Below are 22,306 nucleotides of genomic sequence, written 5' to 3'. Positions count from 1 at the left end.
GCTGGGAAAAGAATTCAGCGATATTTCTCCTACTCACACGTCCGTTTATAGGCTCCCTGCAGGAAGAAAAATATGGCTCTATTCTGCCCAACCCTGCCAACAGTAGGATCTTATGGTTATCTTTCCTTGTTCCCTAAAAATCGCTGTTATTCTGTTCTTTTTCAGGGTGCCCTGATTTCATACTGTTCAAACACATATGTTTTACAAACAATTTGTACAGTTAATGCAATCATCACAGGGTCCTGAGGTGACATACATCCTCAGCTTATGAAGATGATGGGATTAAGAGATTAAAGTAAAGACAGGCATAGGAAGAATTAGTATTTTCTATTTTTCTTTTTGCTAGTCTATGTTTTCTGATTTTCCCAATATAAGCATTAACTTTTTTTTAGAGACAGGATCTCACTCTGTCACCTAGGCTGAAAGGCACTGTCACAATTATAGTTCACTGCAGCCTTGAACTACTGGATTCAAGCCATCCTCCTGACTCGACTTCCCAAAGCACTGGGATTATAGATGTGAGTGGTCACATCCAGACAGTATTAACATTTTTAAATAAAACATAATTTTTAAAGGTAATTAAAATACATGTCATCTAGAGTTTCCATTAAACCTTCTGACCTATGCCCTTATGTTATAGATACACATTTATTATCAACACTAACATGCCTGTCTTAGTCCATTTGTGTTGCTGCAAAGGAATACCTGAGGCTGGGTAATCTTTAAGAGAAGAAATTTATTTGGTTCACAGCTCTACAGGGTGTACAAGAAGCATGGTGCCAGCATCTGCTTCTGGTGAGGGCTTCAGGATCCTTCCACTTGTGGCAAAAAGCAAAGAGGAGCTGGCATGTGCCACTTTATTCGCTCACATAGTGAGAGAATAAGCAAGAGAGAGGAGGAAGAGCCAAGCTCTTTACAATAACCAGTTCTCACAGGAACCAAGAGTGAGAATTCACTCACTCCTGTGAGAACGGTACCAAGTCATTCATGAGGGATCCACCCCCATGACTGAAACACCTCAAACCAGTCCCCACTTCCAACACTGGGGATCAAGCTGCAACATAAGATTTAGTGGGGCCAAACAGACAATATCCACCCATCGCAATGTCGACAAAAGGAAAAAATATCTCAGTAAATTTAATTCAAAATTAAAGAAAATTATATTGTAAAGGAAAAGGAAAGGAGGTACTCACTCAATACCAGGGGAAGAACCTGGGAAAAAAACAATAGAGTAATTCTGTTTTTATTTATGGCTTTATTTATTTTTACAAATAGTTGATATACCTATATAATATTCACAGTGCTACAAAAATGTGAGAAGATTACATGTGAATATTGATCTCATAGGTGATAAAGTATACAAAATGTTGATTAACTGAAGCAGAAATCCACTGAGAAATGTTTATAACCATCAGGTACTACGTTTACAGATGTTGCCAAGTCAAAGTTGAACATCCACAGTGGGACACTCATCATAAATTCTGTTTAATCTTTGAAAGGAGACAGAGAAAAAGCCAAGTATGTAGTAATAAAATCTGCCTAATCATTCTCCTATGATTCTTCTATGCTTGAGTTCATTTTATAGGAGTCTTATTACATGCATGTTTACATTGCTTCCCAATATACATATTCTCAAGGAACTAAAAAAAATGAGAGAACCTTCATTAGACTGACAAACAAAACTTGTACAGTACAGTCCTCCCCACAATCACTACCAAACCCAACTCAAAATTTCACACTCTAATATATATCCTTACACTACGCAAAATCACATGTTAATAATCCGACCAAGATAGATGTTGGTCTTTGGAAGGTAGTCACACAGTATCAGAAACACTCAGATGGAATTCACACTTGTTCTGTGCCCAAGTCTGGCCCAGCCCAGCTCAATATAGCCTTGTGCTGCCCATCCCTGCTACTAAGGCTTGGGACCCATCTGTGTAGCAGAGGGAATGAGGCTGTGGGTGATGCATCAAGTAGATAATCCAGCAGCAAATACTGGAATGTGTAGGTAAGTGTGTATGTTCACATAACATATGTGAATGTATATATATAGAGGAGGTTAAAAAAAGAATGTTCACATATAGATTTAAGTAAGAAATAACTGTGTATACACACATATATATTTATATACTCTATGTGTGTATATGCATATATATCTTATTCCCTGTAATAGAGTCCCTTCTCTCTTTCAGTTGAAATCTTATTGATAAAATAAGAATATAGGATGTAAGAATAAAGGGACAAAGTATTGTAGGGTTTTGAGTGACAGGTGTTCTCAGAGGACTCTGTTGTGACCAGGGGCATAATTTCTCTAGTCAATGTGACTGAAAAGAGGACAGCCAGTGTGTCAGGCATGCTTCCTTTTGCCCAAAACTGAACTAAATGTTCATCAACAGCATGGACTGAATCAACAGGAGACACATCAAAATGAAAAAAAGAAATGTGTTTGCCACTAAAAATGTTAAGATACAAAAAGTAATATCAACAGCAAATAAGGATTTATATATACACACACATATACCACAGAAGTACATCTTCATATATCTAATATGGACATGTAAACACATAATTATGTAACATTAAAGCTATATATGCATATTTTATATTTTATATATTATATATAAATATAGTTATGCAAGCCTCATATACAGATTAGGCAGTTATTTGTATAAGTATATTAAATATATCTAGCAGACCTAGTATTGATGTTCAAACTAAAGGAGTTCCTCCAAACCAGTTCTATAATGGAGTTTCTCAATCTCAAATCTCCATCTCATGCTCTAGACTTGCCTGATTTAACTTTGAAACTGGTCTGATTCTGAACTTGGTCCTACATTTATTTAATAGCAGTATCAGCTATTGTTAGTTCTATCACTCTTGGAAAAACAGAAATCAAATCTCCCATTTCCAGGAACTTCTGACCATCTCAGTTGCACTGTTCCCTAAAGACCCCAAGGTACGTGCACACAGAGGACAGTGGACAAATGCATGACATTATCAGCTATGACTTCAGCCCTAGATGCCCATCTTGTCTCCTGCTGCAGTAACAGGGCTGATCTGGGCACACTGCTTGAGGCAGCAGGCCCTCCCACTCCATGTTCCCTTCTGCCAACCTCCCACCCCACCCCTGTTACAAGTGATTGTCCAAAGGGGGACCACATTGTGTGGAGATGCTGGGGCCAGCTTTACAAGTTAGTAAGGGGAAACCAGGAGGCAGAAAAGAATAAAGGAAAAAAAGGCAGACGACACTGGCCAGGCTCCCCAGGAAGTGAACTTTTGCCTTAGCCCGTTTCCACTTGAGGCAGAGCTAATAGTGCAATGATAAAATTGCAAATCCCAACTCTATTTTGTCCTAACCCAAGCCACAGCTCTCTGTCCTTAGACAAGGATGTAAAGGAGACTTGAAAACATCCTAGAGAATTCAGGGTGTTGAGTAACAGTTGGAATTTGCAAGGTCCATGCCCTGCACATAGACCTATTGAGGCCAAACCCAAGGAAGATAAGTCAAAGACCAGCAGGGAAATGGTATCTCTGACAGTAGCAGAAACCAAATAGGCAGAATAAAAAGGGCAAAATGCCATATCCTATCTCTGAGTCCCTGTCTGGGGAAAAGCACGCCCTTTCTTCCAGGGGCCTGTCTTGGTATGTGCCTGTGAAAGAACTATTTGGGTTTGTCAAGGTCATAACCTCTTCCCATCAACAACTGTGAGCCACGAAGCCCCTCAGCAGGGCCTTCTGAAGTAACCCTTTACTCACACGTGGCATCCTGTAGCCCCTGCTTAGAATGAAATCCTTAAAGGCAACTGTTCCATGAAGGTCTGCAAGTAACTCCTCCTAAAAGAGTACCCACAGAAGAAAGGGGTCCGCCATCAGAAGCTTGATCTCGCATTTGTTCTCATTAAAAGCATTTAGCTCTTTATAAAGTATCTCATTTTAATCCATATCCTTCTTGTTTTTGAATATGTGTGTAATGTTCCTGAGTTGATGAATATGAAGGCTTTTAAAGACGTCCAGCTTTCTCTCCTTCCCCTGCCCTTTTCCTTATCCCCGTATTAAGGATGGGCAATACATTTTAGCGATTAGACAATTATTGACCTATGATGTCTGGAATCTAACCTAGTTAAGATTAACAGTATATCCACAAATCATAGATCTTAACTTCAAAGGACATGACAATCAAAAATGATTTGATCAGTCCCAACATCTGTGATATTTATGCATCTTTTTAGTTTTTCTTTACATTTATTTTAATTTAAAAATTGGATGCATAAGTTTACATAATTGCAATTCAGTACTTTAAGATCATTTCACCTTCCAAACGAAATCTATCAAGAATAGTCAAAACTCATGAGTCCCCAGAAAGACAGTCATGTTGTCATAGTACTTACCAGTACCCCATAGTGCCTGTGTCTTGTAAACTGGGGTGCCACAGTCTAGTGGTACCACCTATAGTTGATAAGGTAAATCATTCCTCAGGCATTAAAAAGGTGTGTTTTATAAAAATTATTATAGAACAATTCCATTGTTATGAATCCTTCCTGTGTCTAAACTGCCTGATAAACAATCTTTTACTATATGAGTTATATCAATTATATTTCCAAAATTTAAATACTACTACTTCATTCGCTCACTGTAACCATTTTGGAAAACATCTTTATAGCATTTGTCATCAAAATGAAATATGTTTTGTAAAACTTTTGAAGTCTTTAAGACTTAGTCATTAAGAATATGTTTTTAAAAAGAGAACTCTAGACACCTTAAAGCAAAAGTTTGTAGCTATTTTTCTTTTTAAATATTTGAGAAAATGATATTACCTTTTATAATAAAAGTGTAACTGGAATAGCTTTATGTTATATATTAAATTCACATAAACTTAGGCTCTCCAAAAACCATACTAAGAAATTCTGCCAAACATTATTTACATAATTTTGAGATTTATATAAACATGTAGTGCTCATAAATTTGTGTCATACCTCACACTGAAAATAAGAATTTATATTCAGTACTGGAAAAGATTAAAATGACCATCCTTCCTGTCCCAGCTTTCCAATCTGAAGAAGACAATTGATGAGTGATTACTGATGAATAATGAGTCTAATTCGTATTGTATTTTGCTTTCTCAAAGTGTTTTCACATCTGTTATCTGGGAGAAGTTTGGGGTCTGTTGAAAAAGAGAAGAGGTTTGCAAATATCCTCATTTAGAGTACTATGCAAGTGTTTCATCAATATTTCCAAATTTCCAGGGCTATAATGAGTATCTTCTTTCCTTTAGCTACTTTTACACAAGAAATGAGCAGGCACACAGCTTATCTGTAGTAAAATTAGAGCACATCCTTGTTGTGTTTGTTGCTTTGCAATATCAAACAGTGCTTAACCTTTGTCCCTTTCCTCTCAGACAGATCCTGCAACTCGAATGAATTGCCTAAAAGAAATTTCCTGGCTGAAATTTTGAATGTTTTGACATTCACCCATAGCTGATAGGAAACAAGCTTCACATTTTGTTACCCAAAGAGAACTCATGACATCACATCTATTCTGGGCACTGAGGTGGTCCTACCAAGTCACACTGCCCTTTGAACAATTATCCTTGGAATAAATTGTTCCAAAAATGTTGAAATACCATGAGTAGAGGTGTCATGTCTACCACAAAGCTAGGAGATTCCACGTCTTGCTTATTACATATTCTCCATAACATGACTTGGCTTTCTCCTTGCTGAATTCAATATGCAAGGTGGAGGGCTTTCAGGAGCCTTTGTATTACGCCACAGAGTCTAGTTCAGTACTAGGGTGGCAGACACACTGTGGTCATCTTAAGCTCAGATGATCGAATCTCAGTATAAATACATACCTGTTCCTGCAGCTCCTTTTTAAAATTCTCCTCTTACCTCAGGGTCAACCAGAGGCTCGTCTGCTCTTTGCTTTTTCCACAACTTGGGGTTCAAATACCACGCTCCATACCTCATCTTCACCCACTTTGGCTTACAAGGATTCTATGGAGAGTAACACAATTCCCAGTGCCATTGATTTTTTGTTTGTCATTTCAAACATCTAAAGCTCAGCTTAGGAGAGCAAGATCATTACTTTGGAATTTAGGTTGGCCCTTGCCAAAGTATTTTGTGAAGTTTCAGCATGCTTTGATTTTACAAAGTAAACATTAAAGTTCATGATTTAAAAAATAATGCAGTGGTTAATAACACGGCCTTTGGATTTTGACAGACCAGGGTTCAAATCCAGCTTTCCTCCCACTCAGTAGGTGTGAGATGATCAAATTACATAAATTCTTCATCTGTAAAATGGAGATAACAATAGTATACACCCCCACAGGGCTGTTGTGAAGATTAAAGGAGAGAATGTATGTAAAGCAGCTAGAAATCATGTAAAAATCACATGTTTTCCCCTAGGGTAAAGACCTTGAATAATACTCAGTCAATCAAAATAGTAAGTTATTAGATAGTATGAACCCAGCACGGTGCTCAGCCTTGCACATGCTACAATATTGTTTTATCAAACTGCTAACACCAAGCTTTTGCCTTATTTATTTTTTTCTTTCTTTCTTTCTTTTTCTTCTTTTTCTTTTTTTCTTTTTTTTTTTTTTTTTGAGACAGAGTCTCGCTCCATCGCCCAGGCTGGAGTGCAGTGGCGTGATCTCGGCTCACTGCAAGCTCCGCCTCGCAGGTTTACGCCATTCTCCTGCCTCAGCCTCCCAAGTGGCTGGGACTACAGGCACCCACCACCACGCCTGGCTAATTTTTTGTATTTTTAGTAGATACAGGGTTTCACCATGTTAGCTAGGATGGTCTCAATCTCCTGACCTCGTGATCTGCCCACCTCGGCCTCCTAAAGTGCTGGGCTTACAGGTGTAAGCCACCACGCCCGGCCAAGCTCTTGCCTTTTTAACTGGAAGACAGAAAGAGGAAAATGAATGTATCTCATTCCCTTCTTTCCCCCATTCCTCAGCAGTGCATCAAGGACGTTAGGAGAACCTCTTGTTGGTTCATAGACTGATACTGTGAATGCAATACCCTCACTGTAGCATCACAAAAGGGGGTCTAACTCTTGGGTGTTAGAAACATGAAACCACAAAGATTCTGGCCCTATCTCCTCTCATGCACATTTAAACTATGTGGCGGAATGTGTGGGGCATTCTAGAGTCAAGCCAGATACGCTCTAAGACAGAGAGAATGGGACAGAGTAGACAGGAGGGAAATCTCTTCCAGCGCTAGATTCAGCATTGTGATCTCTCCGCTCCGAGCATACAGACTGCCTTGCTATTTCCAGAGCACCCCTGTCATGCTTCTGCCTCAGTGCCTCTACACACACTGTTCCCTTTACTGTAATGTTTTTCCCCAAGACACACACATGGCTTCCTCTTTTACCTATTTCATGTCATCTTTTCAGTGGCATCTTCCCTGGCCATCCAATTTAAAAAACGGTAACCCCAGGCCGGGCGCGGTGGCTCACGCCTGTAATCCCAGCACTTTGGGAGGCTAAGGTGGGCGGATCATCTGAGGTCGGGAGTTCGAGATCAGCCTGGCTAACATGGTGAAACCCTGTCTCTAGTAAATATACAAAATTAGCTGGGCGTGGTGGCGCATGCCTGTAGTCCCAGCTACTCTAGAGGCTGAGGCAGGAGAATCGCTTGAACCCAGGAGGCGGAGGTTGCAGTGAGCTGGGATCAGTCCACTGCACTCCAGCCTGGGTGACAGAGTGAGCCTCTGTCTCAAAAAAAAAAAAAAAAAAGAAAAAAAAAGGAATCCCCCCTCCCAACACTCTTTGCCTTCTTTCTCTGCTCCATTTTACTTAATGACCCTCATCACCATTTCTATTCTATATATTTTCTGATCATTTGTCTGTCTCTCTTCTCGTCCTCTAAAATATAAGCTTCGGAAATTATTCCCAGCTACATCTCCCTGGCATCTAAACAATACTTAGGACATAATGGGTGCTTAATAAGTATTTGCTGAATGAAAGTCATGTTTCTTAACTTTGGCACTATTGACATTTGGTACTGGAGAACCCTTTGTATGTAGGGGAGTGGTGTGTGTGTTTGTGTGTGTGTGTGTGTTTGTGTGTGTTTGTGTGTGTGTGTGTCCCATGCATCATAGGATGTTTAGCAGCATTCCTGGCTTCTACCCACTAGATTCTAATAGCATCCCCCAAGTGGTGACAACCAAAAATGTCATCTCTAGATATTGCCAAATATCCCTGAGGTGGGGGAAAGGGGGCAAATTGCCCTCAGATATGAACCACTGAAATGAAAGAGGGAAGAAAACAGATTGGGGAAGAAAGGGGAGAAGGAGGGGAATGGAATCTACATTACTGCCACACTGAAGAACTTCAATTCTGGAATATGTTATGTTGTTGGGTAACTGGTGATCTTTCCAGACTCAAGATGAACATAATTCCTTCTGTGATACCTTGGTAAACATGCCCTCACTCCGTGCTTGATGGAATTGATTACCTCTTCCTATGTCCTGAACACAACATGACATCATTTCGCTATAATCATTTACCTGTTGACCCCACTAGGCTGTAATCTCCATAAGTGCAGGAGGCAGTCCTCCATTTTTGCTTCATTTGTTCCCAGCACTTTTGGACACATAGTGGTAGGTGCTCAGAAACCTACTACTGTTTTTGAATAAATGCATACACAAATTGATCAATTAATATAGAGGGCAAAGAAAGATATATAAAATAGAGGCACAGATTGCTGTGAGAGATTAGAAGTAAGAACAAATTAATGTCAACCAAGGGACCTAGAAAAGCTCCATGGAAAAATCAGCATATTTCCTGGGTCTAAAGGAAGATAGAACCTATGGACATGGAGAGGAGGGCACTCCAGGAATCGAGAATACTATGAGCAAAGCTAAGGTGGCAGGAAAGCTCATACACCAAAGACCACAGTTTAGAAGGCCTGAGGGTTTGTGGAGTCAGAAAATAAAGACAGGGACGCCCAGAAAATAAAGACAAGGACTTCCAGAATAGGGACCAGATTTACCCCGCCACCTTCAACAATCAAAAAAACAAGAAAAAGTACATGAATTAATACTATGCCAGACACAAGACATGGGGTAACCAAGGATAGTGATCTTTGAGGGACAAACAAGATAAGCCCCACGACTGCCCTAGCTCACTGCCTTCAGGCAGAGCCCAGGAGGAGCCCAATGGACTCTCTGAATTGAGATGACAGGACCAAGAGTCCAGACAGATCAAAGCAGAGAAAGTTTGCAGCACAGAGTACCAGAAAAGAAAGAGCTGCACAGAGAGAGAACTCCAGGAGATTTCAGAGGGTACCCCTTTGTGCATGTGTGGGAGGAAACTACCCACGGTCAGGGAAAGAACCAACCAAAAGGAAAAGAGGGCAAAGTGTCCAGCACTTTCACAGGGCCAGGAACAGTGCCTTCTTCCTCCTGGAAAACCTAAAGATCCACAGGACACTAGGCAGAACACACAGAAGGGTCTTGCCTCAATAGTAGGGAATAATTACCCCATATTACTTTGGTCTTTCCCAACAAATTTTTTTTTTAATAGAAACAAAAATCTCACTCTGTCACCCAGACTGGAGTACAGTGGCACAATCATAGCTCACTATAGCCTTGAACTCCTAGGCTTAAGCAATCCTCTGCCTCAGCCTCCCAAGTAGCTGGGACTACATGTACATGCCACCACAAGCAGTTAATTTCTAAATTTTTTTTGTAGAGACGGGGTCTCACTATGTTGCCCGAGCTGGTCTCGAACTCCTGGCTTCAAGTGATACTTCTGCCTTGGCCTCCCAAAACGCTGGGATTACGGTCATAAACCACCGCACCCAACCCCAACAAATCTTAAAAGCAAAACTCAAAAGGATCAAACTTCCAAGTAACTTGGTTGCATCCCAGAACAAAGTTCAAGAATATTTATAGGAATACAAATACTCAACACCCAGTAAGATAAAAGTAACACTGCCTAGCATCCATCGAAGACTACCAGGCACACAGAGATGCAAGAAAGTATGACCCACAATGAGGAGACAAATCACCTAATGGAAACTGACACAGAACTGATGCAGATGTTAGAATCCATAAACAATGACATCACAGCAATTGTTATAACTATGTTTTTTATGCGCAAAAGGTGAAGTTGAGACATGGAAGATATAAATTAAAGAGACTTAAGCTAAACTTTTAGAGATAAAAATTGTAACATATGAGATTCTAAAAAATACTAGATGGGATTAACGAAAGATTAGACATTGCAGGGGGAAAAAATAGAGAATTTAAAGACATAGCCATAGAAACACAAAAAGAAAAGAGAATTTTAAAAGCTCACCAGAGCAGTGGTGAACTGTAAAACAACTTCAAGTGGCCTAATTACAGGTAATCAGAGTTCTGGGAAGGGACTGAAAAACAACAACAAAAAAAGTTTAAAGAAATATAGTCCAAAATTTTCCAAATTTAATGAAAACTACAGGCCCACAAATCCAAGAGGCTCAACAAGCCACAAGTACATGAAACACGAAGAAAGATACACCAAGGTTTATGATAATCAAAATGCTCAAAACCAGTGACAAAGAGAAAATATTAAAAGCATCCAAGGAAAAAGCACATCCCAAAAAAACAAAGATGAGGATGTTGTAAGATTTCTCCTAGAAACAGTACAACCAAGAAGACAGGAAAGCAATATCTTTACTGAAAATTTTAAAACTGTGAATTAACTTTGAACTAGAATTCTTTTCCCACAAAATACAAAATTCCTCCTTATCCATGATTTTGCTTTCTACATTTTCAGTTACCTGTGGTCAACCATGGTCTGAAGTATTAAATGGAAAATTCTAGAAATAAACAATTCATAAGTTTTAAATTGTGTGCCATTCTCAGTAGCATGATGAAATCTCAAGCCATCCTTGTTCCATTCCTCCAGGGATATGATCATCTCTTTGTCCAGAGTATCCACACTGTACACACTACCCACCCTTAGTCACTCAGTAACCGCCTGTTATCAGATCAAAAAACAGTATATATAGGAGTTAGTACTATCCAAAGTTTCAGCATCTACTGGAGGATCTTGAAACATAACCCCTACAGATAACAGACAACAGGTGACCACTGAATCTTTTTAAATGAGGCAGAACAAGGTGTCTGCAGACATACAAAAGCTGAAAGAATTCATCACCAGCAGATCCACACTGGAAGGAATGTTAAAAGAAGTCTTCTAGTCAGAAGAAAAAAGATACTATGTGGAAATATAGTTTCAACTTTTGTATAGTGACCCTCCATTTGCCAGTCAAAGGTTCAACTTTGGCAATAACTTCCATGGTTTATAAAGCAGTGTTTGCATAATTATTTCTACATACAGGGAATTGAGCAATTTTATTCAGCCCAGAATCAGGACAAGCAGTGGTTCAGGCCTCAGGTGTGATGGACATAACTTACCTGTCTAATACCATTTTGCATTTTACCTTTTAGAAAGATGAAAGGAAAATGGAAAAATAAAAGTGCTGATATTCATGATGAAATGCATAGTTTTCATAAACCTTATGCAATAGGGTCAAGGATAGAAACATAATGTGTGTCAAAATAGGTTGGCAAATGTGTTCAACTGTGAAGGACAAAATTAATATGTCCCAAATATTGGAAGTATAATATCGAAGTTTATGTGTAAAAGGCAGAAGACAATTAGAGATAAAATATTGTTTTTCACTTTCAGGGAAGGGCTCTCCCCTCCAACTTAGGCACTTAAATCTGTTATTGACTCACATAACTTGACTTGTGTATATATATTTGCAGTGACACACTGTGTAGAAAAGTAAATAGTAGTTTAGGGGCCCATAGTACTTCCCTTTGGAATATGGCATGTTATTTCTCCTTTCTGTTACCTTGTTCTTCCATCTTTACAGAAACTTGGTGCTGAGGAAACCTGTTAATCATTAGGCAAGCATGTGGTCAAGAATGATGGTTTGTGGTCAACAAGACTCCAGCAAAAATTCAAGAATTCTTTGGACATACTATTAACAGCATTCACAATAATTAATTGCAGCATTTTGCTCTTGCGATAAGAACCATTCATGTATATTTCTACTGACTTTTAGTATTTCAACATATAAAACACCTAACAAATTATCTCTGAAAATGACTATTCAGGTATTAAAAATAATCCCAAATGATATGCCTCATTTGTATAACTGACTTTATTATAGGTATTAAACATGCATTTGTTTAATAAATATTAATCAAGAAAAAAATTCAAGAATTCTACTTTAAAAAACCAGTACCCATGACACACCAGAATTCAAGAACTTTAAGACTTCAATACAACTTAATTTTCTTTGATTTTCGGACTGGTCCCCTTCTGCAATTACCTGTGGTTTCTGGAGTTTCCTCTCATAGCCTGTTTTCTGGAAGAACGTTGGCTCCTGCAGTTTACTGAGCCCCACACTACGCTTTAGCTCCAGAGCAACCTGATTTGGCTTCATCGTGTGGAGCGCATCATGGCTTGGTTTGGTCTCATAGTCAATGTCAAACTGTTTCAAGATGAACTCTTCATCAATGTCTGAAATTTCCTGGAAGAATATCACATTGCATGAATTGAGGGCAATCGGTGAAATGCTCCTTGCTTTCTTCTTTAATCTAAGGGAGGTAGTTGGCCATTGCTGGGGAAAGAGGTAGCTTGGGGAGAGGTGGAAAATGCTCAGTCAGCATTTATCGAAGACAAGAAGTGTTGGGGATTTGGAGGGCTTTGTCATTAAAAGACAGCTTAGGACTTTGCAAGAAGCAGTGAGTCCCTGAGGAAAATCATGAGCCTGAGGGAAATTCAGTTTGATCGATAGCAAACTTCTTCAGCACTTTATAGTGGCGGCATCTCTAGAAGTATTTTCCAGACTTGTGTAGATATGGCAGTGTTTTCTCTGCCCATAACTCTGTATAAGGGAAGCTGCCAGGTTCACAGCTCCTGCTGAAGGAGGTGGTTTCAGTCAGCCGCATTCTGTACACAGAACAACCTTCACCATTTCCTTCCCTCAGCTACAGCTGGTGGGAGTAGAGATGGGCACATTAAGAGTAGTTAATCTGTATGCTGAGCGTTTACCTATGATATTGCTCAAGGCTAAAAGATCTTAGACTCCATAGAATCTCACACTGGAGAATAGAAACTGGAAAACACAGAGAACGAAGTCACCAGCAGCTGGCACTGTGACTGGAGTAAAATTTATAGAGAGGAGTCATGAAACAGAGTCAGGGACATAAAGGAACAAGTACAGGCAAAAGGAAGCTAAAGTAATAATGAAGCAGAAATAAAGCAAGCAGAATCAATGAGGTGAAAAATAAACAAACAGAATGGAAGGAAAAGCACAAGCCAGTGCTGTGAAGAAAATCCCGCAGGGTGATGAGACAGGGACCTAGCTCGTGGGATGTCAGTAAAGATGGGAGCTTGGTCACAGGGTCTGAAACTAAAGGCAGTTACCAGAGAAGCTAAGCTCTTATTCTAAGATTCCTTAAGTTTCTTGCCTTGAGACAGGAATTGCCTCCAGCAGCAGGAATAGGAGAAGTGGACTCTGGAAATCAGGCAGTCCACTCTGAACAGATTATGGACAAGCAGTGATTTGGATACCAGGCATACTGGGCGTCGTCTGCTTCGTCCAGCATCCCCGCTCCAGTCACCATCTGAGGAGTCTCTGTCCCTCACTCTCACTCTGTTGCAGTTGGGCTGGACACCCCCACTCTTGGCTTCAGGGTTAGGTGTGCGTCCTGGCCTAGCCAATAAGCATATTCCATCTCCTTAATCATAATGGTTAGTTCAAGCACAAGCACGTGCCCCAAGTTAGTCCAGTGAGAGTAATCCCTGGACTTTTCCCTAATGGAAAAGCACTGCTGTCTTCACACTTAGGTTGCTCGCTTGTAGGATATAAGCTTGGAAATTTTAGTGACGACTTTTGCCATTTCTTGGGGAAATATTGATTGAGAAAGAAGTCCATCTTGCAAGAACCAAGAGATAGGAACAACATCTAAAAATATTTCAGCACCTGGATCAAGCTGTGCCTGAAGTTCCTACTATATCTGGATGCTTTCCTTTTCTCTCTTAAACCAATCTGAATTATATTTCAGTCACTTGCCAATGAAGTAAGCAGCTTGATGTTTAAAAGTACTAAAAAAATACATTGACTAAAACTAACACTCAAAAGATGGGGTGGGGACATGTAATGCAAATCCTAAAGACCTTAAATCCGAGAAAAGCATCAGGTATTTAGACATCTACAGAGACTCAGGAACAGGAATAGGTGACTATATAGGTCTTGGAAGGAGCACAAGGGAAGACCTTGATAACTGAGTCAAAAGTCTGTTTATGTCAGTTTTTTTTTTTTTTTTTTTTTTGAGACAGGGTCTTGCTTTGTTGCCCATGCTGGAGTACAGTGGCATGATGAGAGCTCACTGCAGCCTCGATTTCCCAGGCTCTAGCAATCCTCCCACCTCAGCCTCCTGTGTGGGAGGGGCACACCACCATGGCTAGCTAATTTTTATTTATTTATTTTTATTTTTTTAAGACGGAGTCTCACCCTGTTGCCCAGGCTGGAGTGCAGTGGTGCAATCTCTGCTCTCTGCAACCTCTGCCTCCGGGTTCAAACAATTCTCCTGCCTCAGCCTCCTGAGTAGTTGGGATTACAGGTGCACGCCACCACACCCGGCTAATTTTTTTGTATTTTTAGTAGAGACGGGGTTTCACCATGTTGGTCAGGCTGATCTTGAACTCCTGACCTCATGATCCACCCACCTTGGACTCCCAAAGTGCTAGGATTACAGGCGTGAGCCACTGCACCCGGCCTAACTTTCATATTTTTTACAAAAATACAAGAGAGACAAGGTTTTGCCATATTGCCCAGGCTGGTATTAAACTCCTGAGCTCAAGCGATCCACCCACCTCAGTCTCCAAAAGTCCTGGGATTACAGGCATAAGCCACTGTGCCTGGCATGTTAGAACATTTTTGTGTGAAGGTTATAATCAAGGAGTACCTGCCAGAGTACTTCTAGATAAATCTAACTGAGAAAAATGAGTTTAAGGAGTGAAAGAGAGAAAAGAAAGTCCTGACATTAAAATGGAAAATAAAAATATGAAACAACTGCAATGATGTGAGATGTGAACATAAACATCCAAATTAGCCACAAGTTTGCAAACTTTCCAGAAATTTCATATACCAGAAATATTTCTATTTATGTATAATAGAAGAAAATGATTCCTTTATGATTTTGAGGATTTGACTTAGATTTTATTCAATACTGTTTTTTAATAAAAGCAACTTTGAGCTTGACATTTAAAAGTAGGTTTAAGTATTACCACTAACTTACAAAAGTAGTAACCCAGTTGCAGAAGTCATTAACTGCTCTGTGAACATTTTCCTGAAGACCAGGACGAGGACCGTTTTCATGGAGCAAATCCATTTTATGTGGCTTTTCTTCATAAAGCCATTGGCTTGCATTTGACACAGAAGTCTGCTTGGAACTAAAGATAATAAGATCATTAAAGAATTACAATATGAGACACAATGAATCCAAATGGATTTCAAACAGTTTTGGAGGCAAAAGGAAATCATAAAGCAAGTATTTGGTTGTTTTGCTTTGTTTTGTTTTTGTTTTTTGTTTTTGAGACGGAGTCTTGTTCTGCCACCCAGGCTGGAGGGCAGTGGCTGGAGTGGCGCGGTGCCCAGGCTTGAGTGCAGTGGCGGCTCACTGCAAGCTCCGCCTCCCAGGTTCACACCATTCTCCTGCCTCAGCCTCCCGAGTAGCTGAGACCACAGGTGCCCACTACCACGCCCGGCTAATTTTCTGTATTTTTAGTAGAAATGGGGTTTCACCTTGTTAGCCAGGATGGTCTCGATCTCCTGACCTCGTGATCCGCCCGCCTTGGCCTCCCAAAGTGCTGGGATTACAGGCGTGAGCCACCATGCCCGTCCAAAGCAAGTATTTCTGACAGTCTCTTGCAAGCTCACATACAAATTATATTTTAATTTTTCAAAGAGCACATTCTCATTACCAATATCATAAAGACAAGTATATCATGATTAGTTATAATAATTAAAACTTATATAGCATTTTACCATTATAAGTTGATTTTTAAAATTTTGAGTACCATTTATTAAAACATGTACTGGGTAAAAGCCCAAATTACTGTGCTTGAAGTCTACCAAAGCCTCAGGTAACCTTGACAAGTAGGAGTCATCCTTGACTTCTCTATCATTCCTAAAATCCAGCTCAGTTAAAGTCTGGCAGATTGTAACTGTCTCCTTCCCTCTGGACTGCAGCAAAATGCTAGTGTCTCGGCATCATCAACTCCTATGGCTCCCCCAACCTTCAACCCCCAATCCATTCCCTACACTGCAGCCCAAGCAGTCATTTCAAAATGTAACTCTGGACATATCAAATCAGCCACCCTTCATCACCATCAATAGCTTCTTTATAAAAATTGAAATATAATTCATCCACCATGAAATTCATAAAATGTACCACTTCAAAAGTGTTTGAGAGTACCCTTTTATATTCACAAAGTTGTGCAACCACCACCACTATCTTATTCCAGAACACTTTTATTGCCCTGAAAGAAACCCTGTAGCCATTAATAATCACTCACCATTTCCCCACTTCCCTTGTTCCTTCCTGGCAACAACTAACCTACCTTTCTGTCTCTGTAGATTTGTCTATACCGGATATTTCATCTGAATGGAACCATGCAACATGTAGTCTTTTGTGTCTGGCTTCTCTCAATTAGCATCATGTTTTCAAGGCTCATCCATGTTGTAGCATGTATTAGTAGTTTATTTCTTTTTGTGGCCAATATTCCATTGTCTACATAGACCACTTTTTGTTTATCCGTTCACAAACATATGCAGGTGATGGACATTTGGGCTGTTGCCACTTTATGCCTGTTAAGGACAATGCTGCTATGGACATTCATGAACAAGCTTTTGTGTTCAACAGCCTCTTGCTATTCCTCCAATAAAGACTTAAATCTTGACACAACCTCTAAGGCTCTGCATGGCCTAGCTCTCCAGGTTCTTTGGGACCCACCGCCCTTTTTTACTCTCTGAACTCCAGCCAATATGGCCTTCTCTCAGTTCTGTGAATTCATGCTGCTCCCTCCAGCCATTAGGCCTTTGCTTGAGCTGTTCCACCTGACTGCAATGCTGTCACCATTTCCTTATCCCCTTCATGTCTCAACATACATGTGCCTTCCTCAGGGAGGCATCCCCACAGGCTGTCCCCTGAGCCTACTTTTTATTCATAGCCCCTGTACCTTTTATTCATAACACTCATATTAATTTATCCATCCATTAATTCAACAAATATTCAGTAAGCATCAACTATGTGCCAGGCATTAGAATTGAAATGTAAATAAAGTTAAGCCCCTGTCCTCATAGAGTACACAACTGAATAAGAGAGACAGATAGTAAACAAACATATGCCAGGTGATTATAAGTGATATAGAGAAAGCAAAATAGGACAGGAGGGATGGAGAGTGGTGGTAGGGAGCATTTTATTTATACAGAGAAGTTGTCTCTATTAAAGTAATATTTGACCAAAGACCCAAAAGAAGAAAGGGGTCAAACCATGTAAATGTCAAGTCATGCAGATAACAGACAGAAAAGAATGGTATATGGAAAGACCTGAGCTGGGAGCGTGCTGAGCATGTTTGAAGAATACAAAGTCCCATGGAGAGGAGTAAAGAGTAGAACAGCAGAGGATGAGGCTTGAGAGGTGACAGGGACCTAATCATATAGTACTTTGAAGGCAGCTGTAAGGACTTTGGATTTTTCTCAGAAAAATAAGCAATTGGAGAATCTCAAGCACTGGAATGACATGACTTGACTTATGTGACAGACTTGAGAGAGGGGGTTTGGGTGGAGGTCACGAGACCAGTTAGTAAGCTATTGCGATAATCCAGGCAAGAGGTGATGGAATCTTGGAATAGACTGGTAGTAGTGGAGAAGGTGAGATTCTGGATACATTTCAAAAGTAAAACCATTATCATTCGCCAGCAGATTGCAACTATTGTTCCAGAAAAAACTGGAAAGATGGGGTTCCTATTTACTGAACTGGGGAAGACAGAAGTAGGAATAAGTTTAGGGGAGAAAACAAGAGTTCAGTTTTGGGTTTGTCTAGTCGGAGATTCCAATTATACATCCAAGGACAAATATTGAATTAACCATATACAGATGGACCAGAGGAGGTCACTTGGTTGTGAGTAAATGTGCTGAAAAGCCATCAAAGACCAAAGTACTTCAAGGCTAAAAGGTAAAGAGTGGCCAGTAAAAGATGACTACGGAGAGGTCCATGAAAGAGGGATGTTCCAGAAGCCAAGTAAAGAAAGTGCTAGGAGAAAGAGGACATAATCAATTACGTCAATTGCTACTATGTATACATCAAGTATGGTGATCCCTGAGAGCCGATTAAGTAACATAGAGGTCAATGGTGACCTTGGCTAAGGTCAGGTTCAGTGGAGTGGTAGAGATAAGAGCCTGATTGCTGTTCGGAGAGAAAAAGACTGAGTGAGTATGAATGCCTCTTTCAAAAAATTTTGCTCTAAAGGAAAGGAGAGATTATCTGGTGAGGCGGAGTTGGTGTCACTTGCATCCTGCCAGGACCTGGAGGTGTTCATCAACCTGGAGGTTCATCAAATATATGTTCAAGAATTTTTAATCTCCAGCCATGCTTCCCTCTGTCCCCTCTGAGAGGTCACACTGAGTGGGACTGAACATTCTAACCCTCTAATCACTTGGTCTTTCTGGTGACCAGCCACATTCTAAGACAATCTAGGTGCCCCAACCTGAGCACCTCATTAGCATAAACTCTCCAGTGACTAAAAGGGGCTCCTTATGAATAACAAAAACATTCCTGTCACTCAGGAAATCCCAAGGGATTTAGGAGCCCTGTGTCAGTAACTGGGGACAAAGACCAAGTATATTTATTATATCACAGATCCCTACATACAACATTCCTCTCGCTCCCCCACCCAAGTTTTGAGCAACCTGAAAAACAATATGGAGAGCAAAGACAATAGCCAAAATATCCCCTTCACTGCTAACAGCAGCCATGATAGACGACATGGCTTTAGGTCCAAGAGGACTTGCTAACTGACACCCAGAAACTGGCAAAGACTTCCACCCAGTCTCCTGCAGGGCTGGACCAGGACAGTCCTCCCCTCTAGAATGGGGAAGCAAGGAGAAATTATGCTTCCCATGGGCCATCTTGCTCCTCATGGAAGAAAGGCAAAACTGAGAGAAGCACATCCAGTCACCCTTCCTATTTTTACCAAGTGGTGGACTGAAGAGCCAGAAATGTCCTAAGAGTAGAGTTCCTCTCACCTTGTGTCTTCCCCTAAAAAACATATACAATGTAATGCAGTGGATTCTCTCTAAATCCACCTCCATGTAGGTAATGTGTGTGACCAACAAAGCTCTACATGGCCCCCACAAAACACACTGACCTGGTCCACACCCCTCTAAGTGTCTGGGTACTGTGGATAGGCTGCTCTCTAGTTCACCATACTCTTCAGCACCCATCAGTGAGGTCTTTAATTTCAAAAGTCAAATGTAGGCCTGACCCAGTGGCTCATGCCTGTAATCTCCACACTTTGGAAGGCAGAGGTGGGCAGATCACTTGAGGCCAGGAGTTCAAGACTAGACTGGCCAACATGAGGAAACCTCATCTCTACCAAAAACACAAAGATTAGCCAGGTGTGGTGGTGAGCACCTATAGTCCCAGTTACTTGGAAGGCTGAGGCATAAGAATCGCTGGAACCCAAGAGGTCGAGGTTGCAGTAAGCCAAGATGGTGCCACTGCTCTCCAGCCTGGGCGACAGAGCAAAACTCTGTTTCAAAAACAAACAAAAAAACATGTGTATCCCAAATCTATTTGTGTCCAGTATGCTTATCACTGCATTTATGTTATTTAATTAAATATTATATTGACTGGGGAATCAAGAATGTGTTACAAAAGGGAGATGCTTTCGTTAAGCTTAATGCTTTGAGAAGTGTCAATGAAGGTAGTATTACAGGTATGGTTTAAGAAAAAAAGATGGGTGGAAACTCCAAGCAGTAGACCTATACTCAGAAAAAAGGCTTAGGTCAGGCATGGTGGTACATACCTGAAGTCCTAGCTGTTCAGGAGGCTGAGATAGGAGGATCATTTGAGTCCAGAACTCAAGGCTGCAGTGAGTTGTGATCTCTTCACTGCCCTCTAGCCGTAACATTTCTTGGGGTACAAAGGATGAAACCCCAAAACGATGGTGCTTTGGTATGCTGAGCACTTTTGAATTAAAGGAAATTGGAAAGCTGTAGAAGCTGCCTCAAAATCAAGGATTTTCTGACTTTCACTGTTTCTACCCCTCAAGCATAGGGAGGGACTCTCTCTCTGGAATTTCCTTATAGACACCTGTGTCTGCATCGTTGCTGGATAAATCACATCCATGGAAGAAATAAGCACTATTTAGAGTGGTACCTAGGACTCCTTTCCCTCTTCCTTGGGAACTTAGTTATATTTTCTTCATTAGAATTATTCTAAAGATGAGAAACTTTAAGAAGGTAATTCCTAGAATGTTTCATCAGGTGACAGCAATGATCAAAGGGTTAAGAACAATACTCACGGTCCCAGGTAGACTTGGGTAGAACGTTTTTTAAAAAGCTTTGTGGGTTCTTTCATTCCTTTCCTGGTGTCCTGACAATAAGCCCATGTGTCCTCCAGCTTCCGGTCAGGATCGAGCACTTCCAGCACCTTTAATAAGAGCTACAAACAGAAAATAGTCTTAGAGGAAAAGAAAAATGTGCTGAAGAAGGGAGTCCCCATCCTACAACAAAACAGACACACTTGCCCTTCACTTTTCCTTTTCAATCCATCAGTACTGTTCACCAACTTCCATACCAAGTATTATGCTGGGTGCTATGGATAGATTAGGACCATATCGCAAAAGACATAATCTCAAATGTTAAAATCCTGAAAGATCATAATCCCTTAAGTCTAAAATCCTCAAAATCGCAATCCCAAAAATTAAAATTCCAAAACTATAATTCTGAAAAAAAAATTGTAAAAAAAATTATTTTAAAGGCACTTAAATTTTTAAATGGAGATTTATTTGAGAAATGTAAAAATGAGAGAACACTTCATTGGCCATTTTACACAATGAATTGGGCAAAAACAATATACATATTTTTGCAAGCATAAACAGTCAGGTATACTAGCAAAAGTCACATGGGTATAATATGAGCAGGGAAACCATATTCATAAAGAAATAGCTCAGGCCGGGCGCGGTGGCTCAAGCCTGTAATCCCAGCACTTTGGGAGGCCGAGATGGGCGGATCATGAGGTCAGGAGATCGAGACCATCCTGGCTAATACGGTGAAACCCCGTCTCTACTAAAAAATACAAAAAAAAACTAGCCAGGCGAAGTGGCGGGTGCCTGTAGTCCCAGCTACTCGGGAGGCTGAGGCAGGAGAATGGCGTGAACCCGAGAGGAGGAGCTTGCAGTGAGCTGAGATCCGGCCACTGCACTCCAGCCTGGGTGACAGAGCAAGACTCCGTCTCAAAAAAAAAAAAAAAAAAAAAAAAAAAAAAAAAAAAAAAGAAATAGCTCAAAAAGTGATATGTATAAATGCATATCACTATGTTTGGCAATTGTGTGCACTCTGCTTTATAATTTCAGTCATCTGAAATACAGCAATGTACAACCTAAGCCTTTTGACAAAATCAATCAAAAAGCATGATGGGGCCAGGCACAGTGGCTAAGACATATAATCTCAGTGCTCTGGGAAGCTGACGCAGGAAGATGGCATGAGGCCAGGAGCTTGAGACCAGCCTGGGCAACACAGCAAGATCCCTGTCTCTATTTTAAAAAAATTTAAATTAGCCAGGCGTGATGGTGCACTCCTGTAATCCTAGATACTTGGAGGCTAAGGTAAGAGGATCCCTTGAGCTCAGGAGTTTGAGGTAAGAGTGAACTATAATTGCACCACTGCACTCCAGCTTCGGCAACAGAATGAGAACCTGTCTCAAAAACACAAGCAATAAACAACCATTGTGGGACACCACTCTATGCGCAGTTACCCAAAGAACCAAGATATCAAGAAATATTATCTTTCACAAATACAGATGAACAAAAAGGACATCTCTTCATTCATTGATGAAGTTTCAATGTTGTTATGTAAATCCACAATGCTTACACACAAAGTCAGTGTTGTGACAATGCATTTTCATGAAGTCAAATTTGCAAAAAATGCAGGAAATGAATTAGAACTCTATAAAAGTTTTTACACAATGTGTATCTCCAGCATTAAAATTGATGCAAAGAT

The 22,306-nt window shown here is 40.4% G+C and overlaps 1 protein-coding gene across 7 annotated transcripts in view; it reads right to left on the bottom strand.

Moving 5' to 3' along the window:
* Positions 1 to 1,080: 1,080 nt before the first annotated feature.
* Positions 1,081 to 22,306, bottom strand: part of LOC105477381 (family with sequence similarity 47 member E) — a 32,639-nt gene continuing 11,413 nt past the window's right edge. The window contains exons 3-9 of one of the 7 annotated variants that reach the window (XR_011621244.1): positions 20,608 to 20,747; positions 15,318 to 15,471; positions 12,341 to 12,541; positions 5,852 to 5,993; positions 4,977 to 5,164; positions 3,760 to 3,837; positions 1,081 to 1,640 (exon numbers count right to left, since the gene is read on the bottom strand). Coding sequence is in view for 4 of the 7 variants with exons in the window: in XM_071093522.1 (XP_070949623.1) it covers positions 5,871 to 5,993; positions 12,341 to 12,541; positions 15,318 to 15,471; positions 20,608 to 20,747 (618 nt within the window). In the remaining 3 variants the exon portion in view is untranslated. Of the gene's footprint in view, positions 1,641 to 2,649; positions 3,838 to 3,861; positions 5,165 to 5,851; positions 5,994 to 6,831; positions 6,901 to 10,641; positions 11,899 to 12,340; positions 12,542 to 15,317; positions 15,472 to 20,607; positions 20,748 to 22,306 lie in introns of those variants that run through there. The other 6 variants (XR_011621245.1, XR_011621243.1, XM_071093522.1 and 3 more) reach the window with 6 other exon arrangements.

Source organism: Macaca nemestrina, chromosome 3 (genome assembly GCF_043159975.1).
Source record: "Macaca nemestrina isolate mMacNem1 chromosome 3, mMacNem.hap1, whole genome shotgun sequence".
NCBI classification, from domain to species: domain Eukaryota; kingdom Metazoa; phylum Chordata; class Mammalia; order Primates; family Cercopithecidae; genus Macaca; species Macaca nemestrina.
The sequence above is the reverse complement of the archived record's forward strand: the minus strand, read 5'-3'. Positions and strand labels throughout refer to the sequence as shown.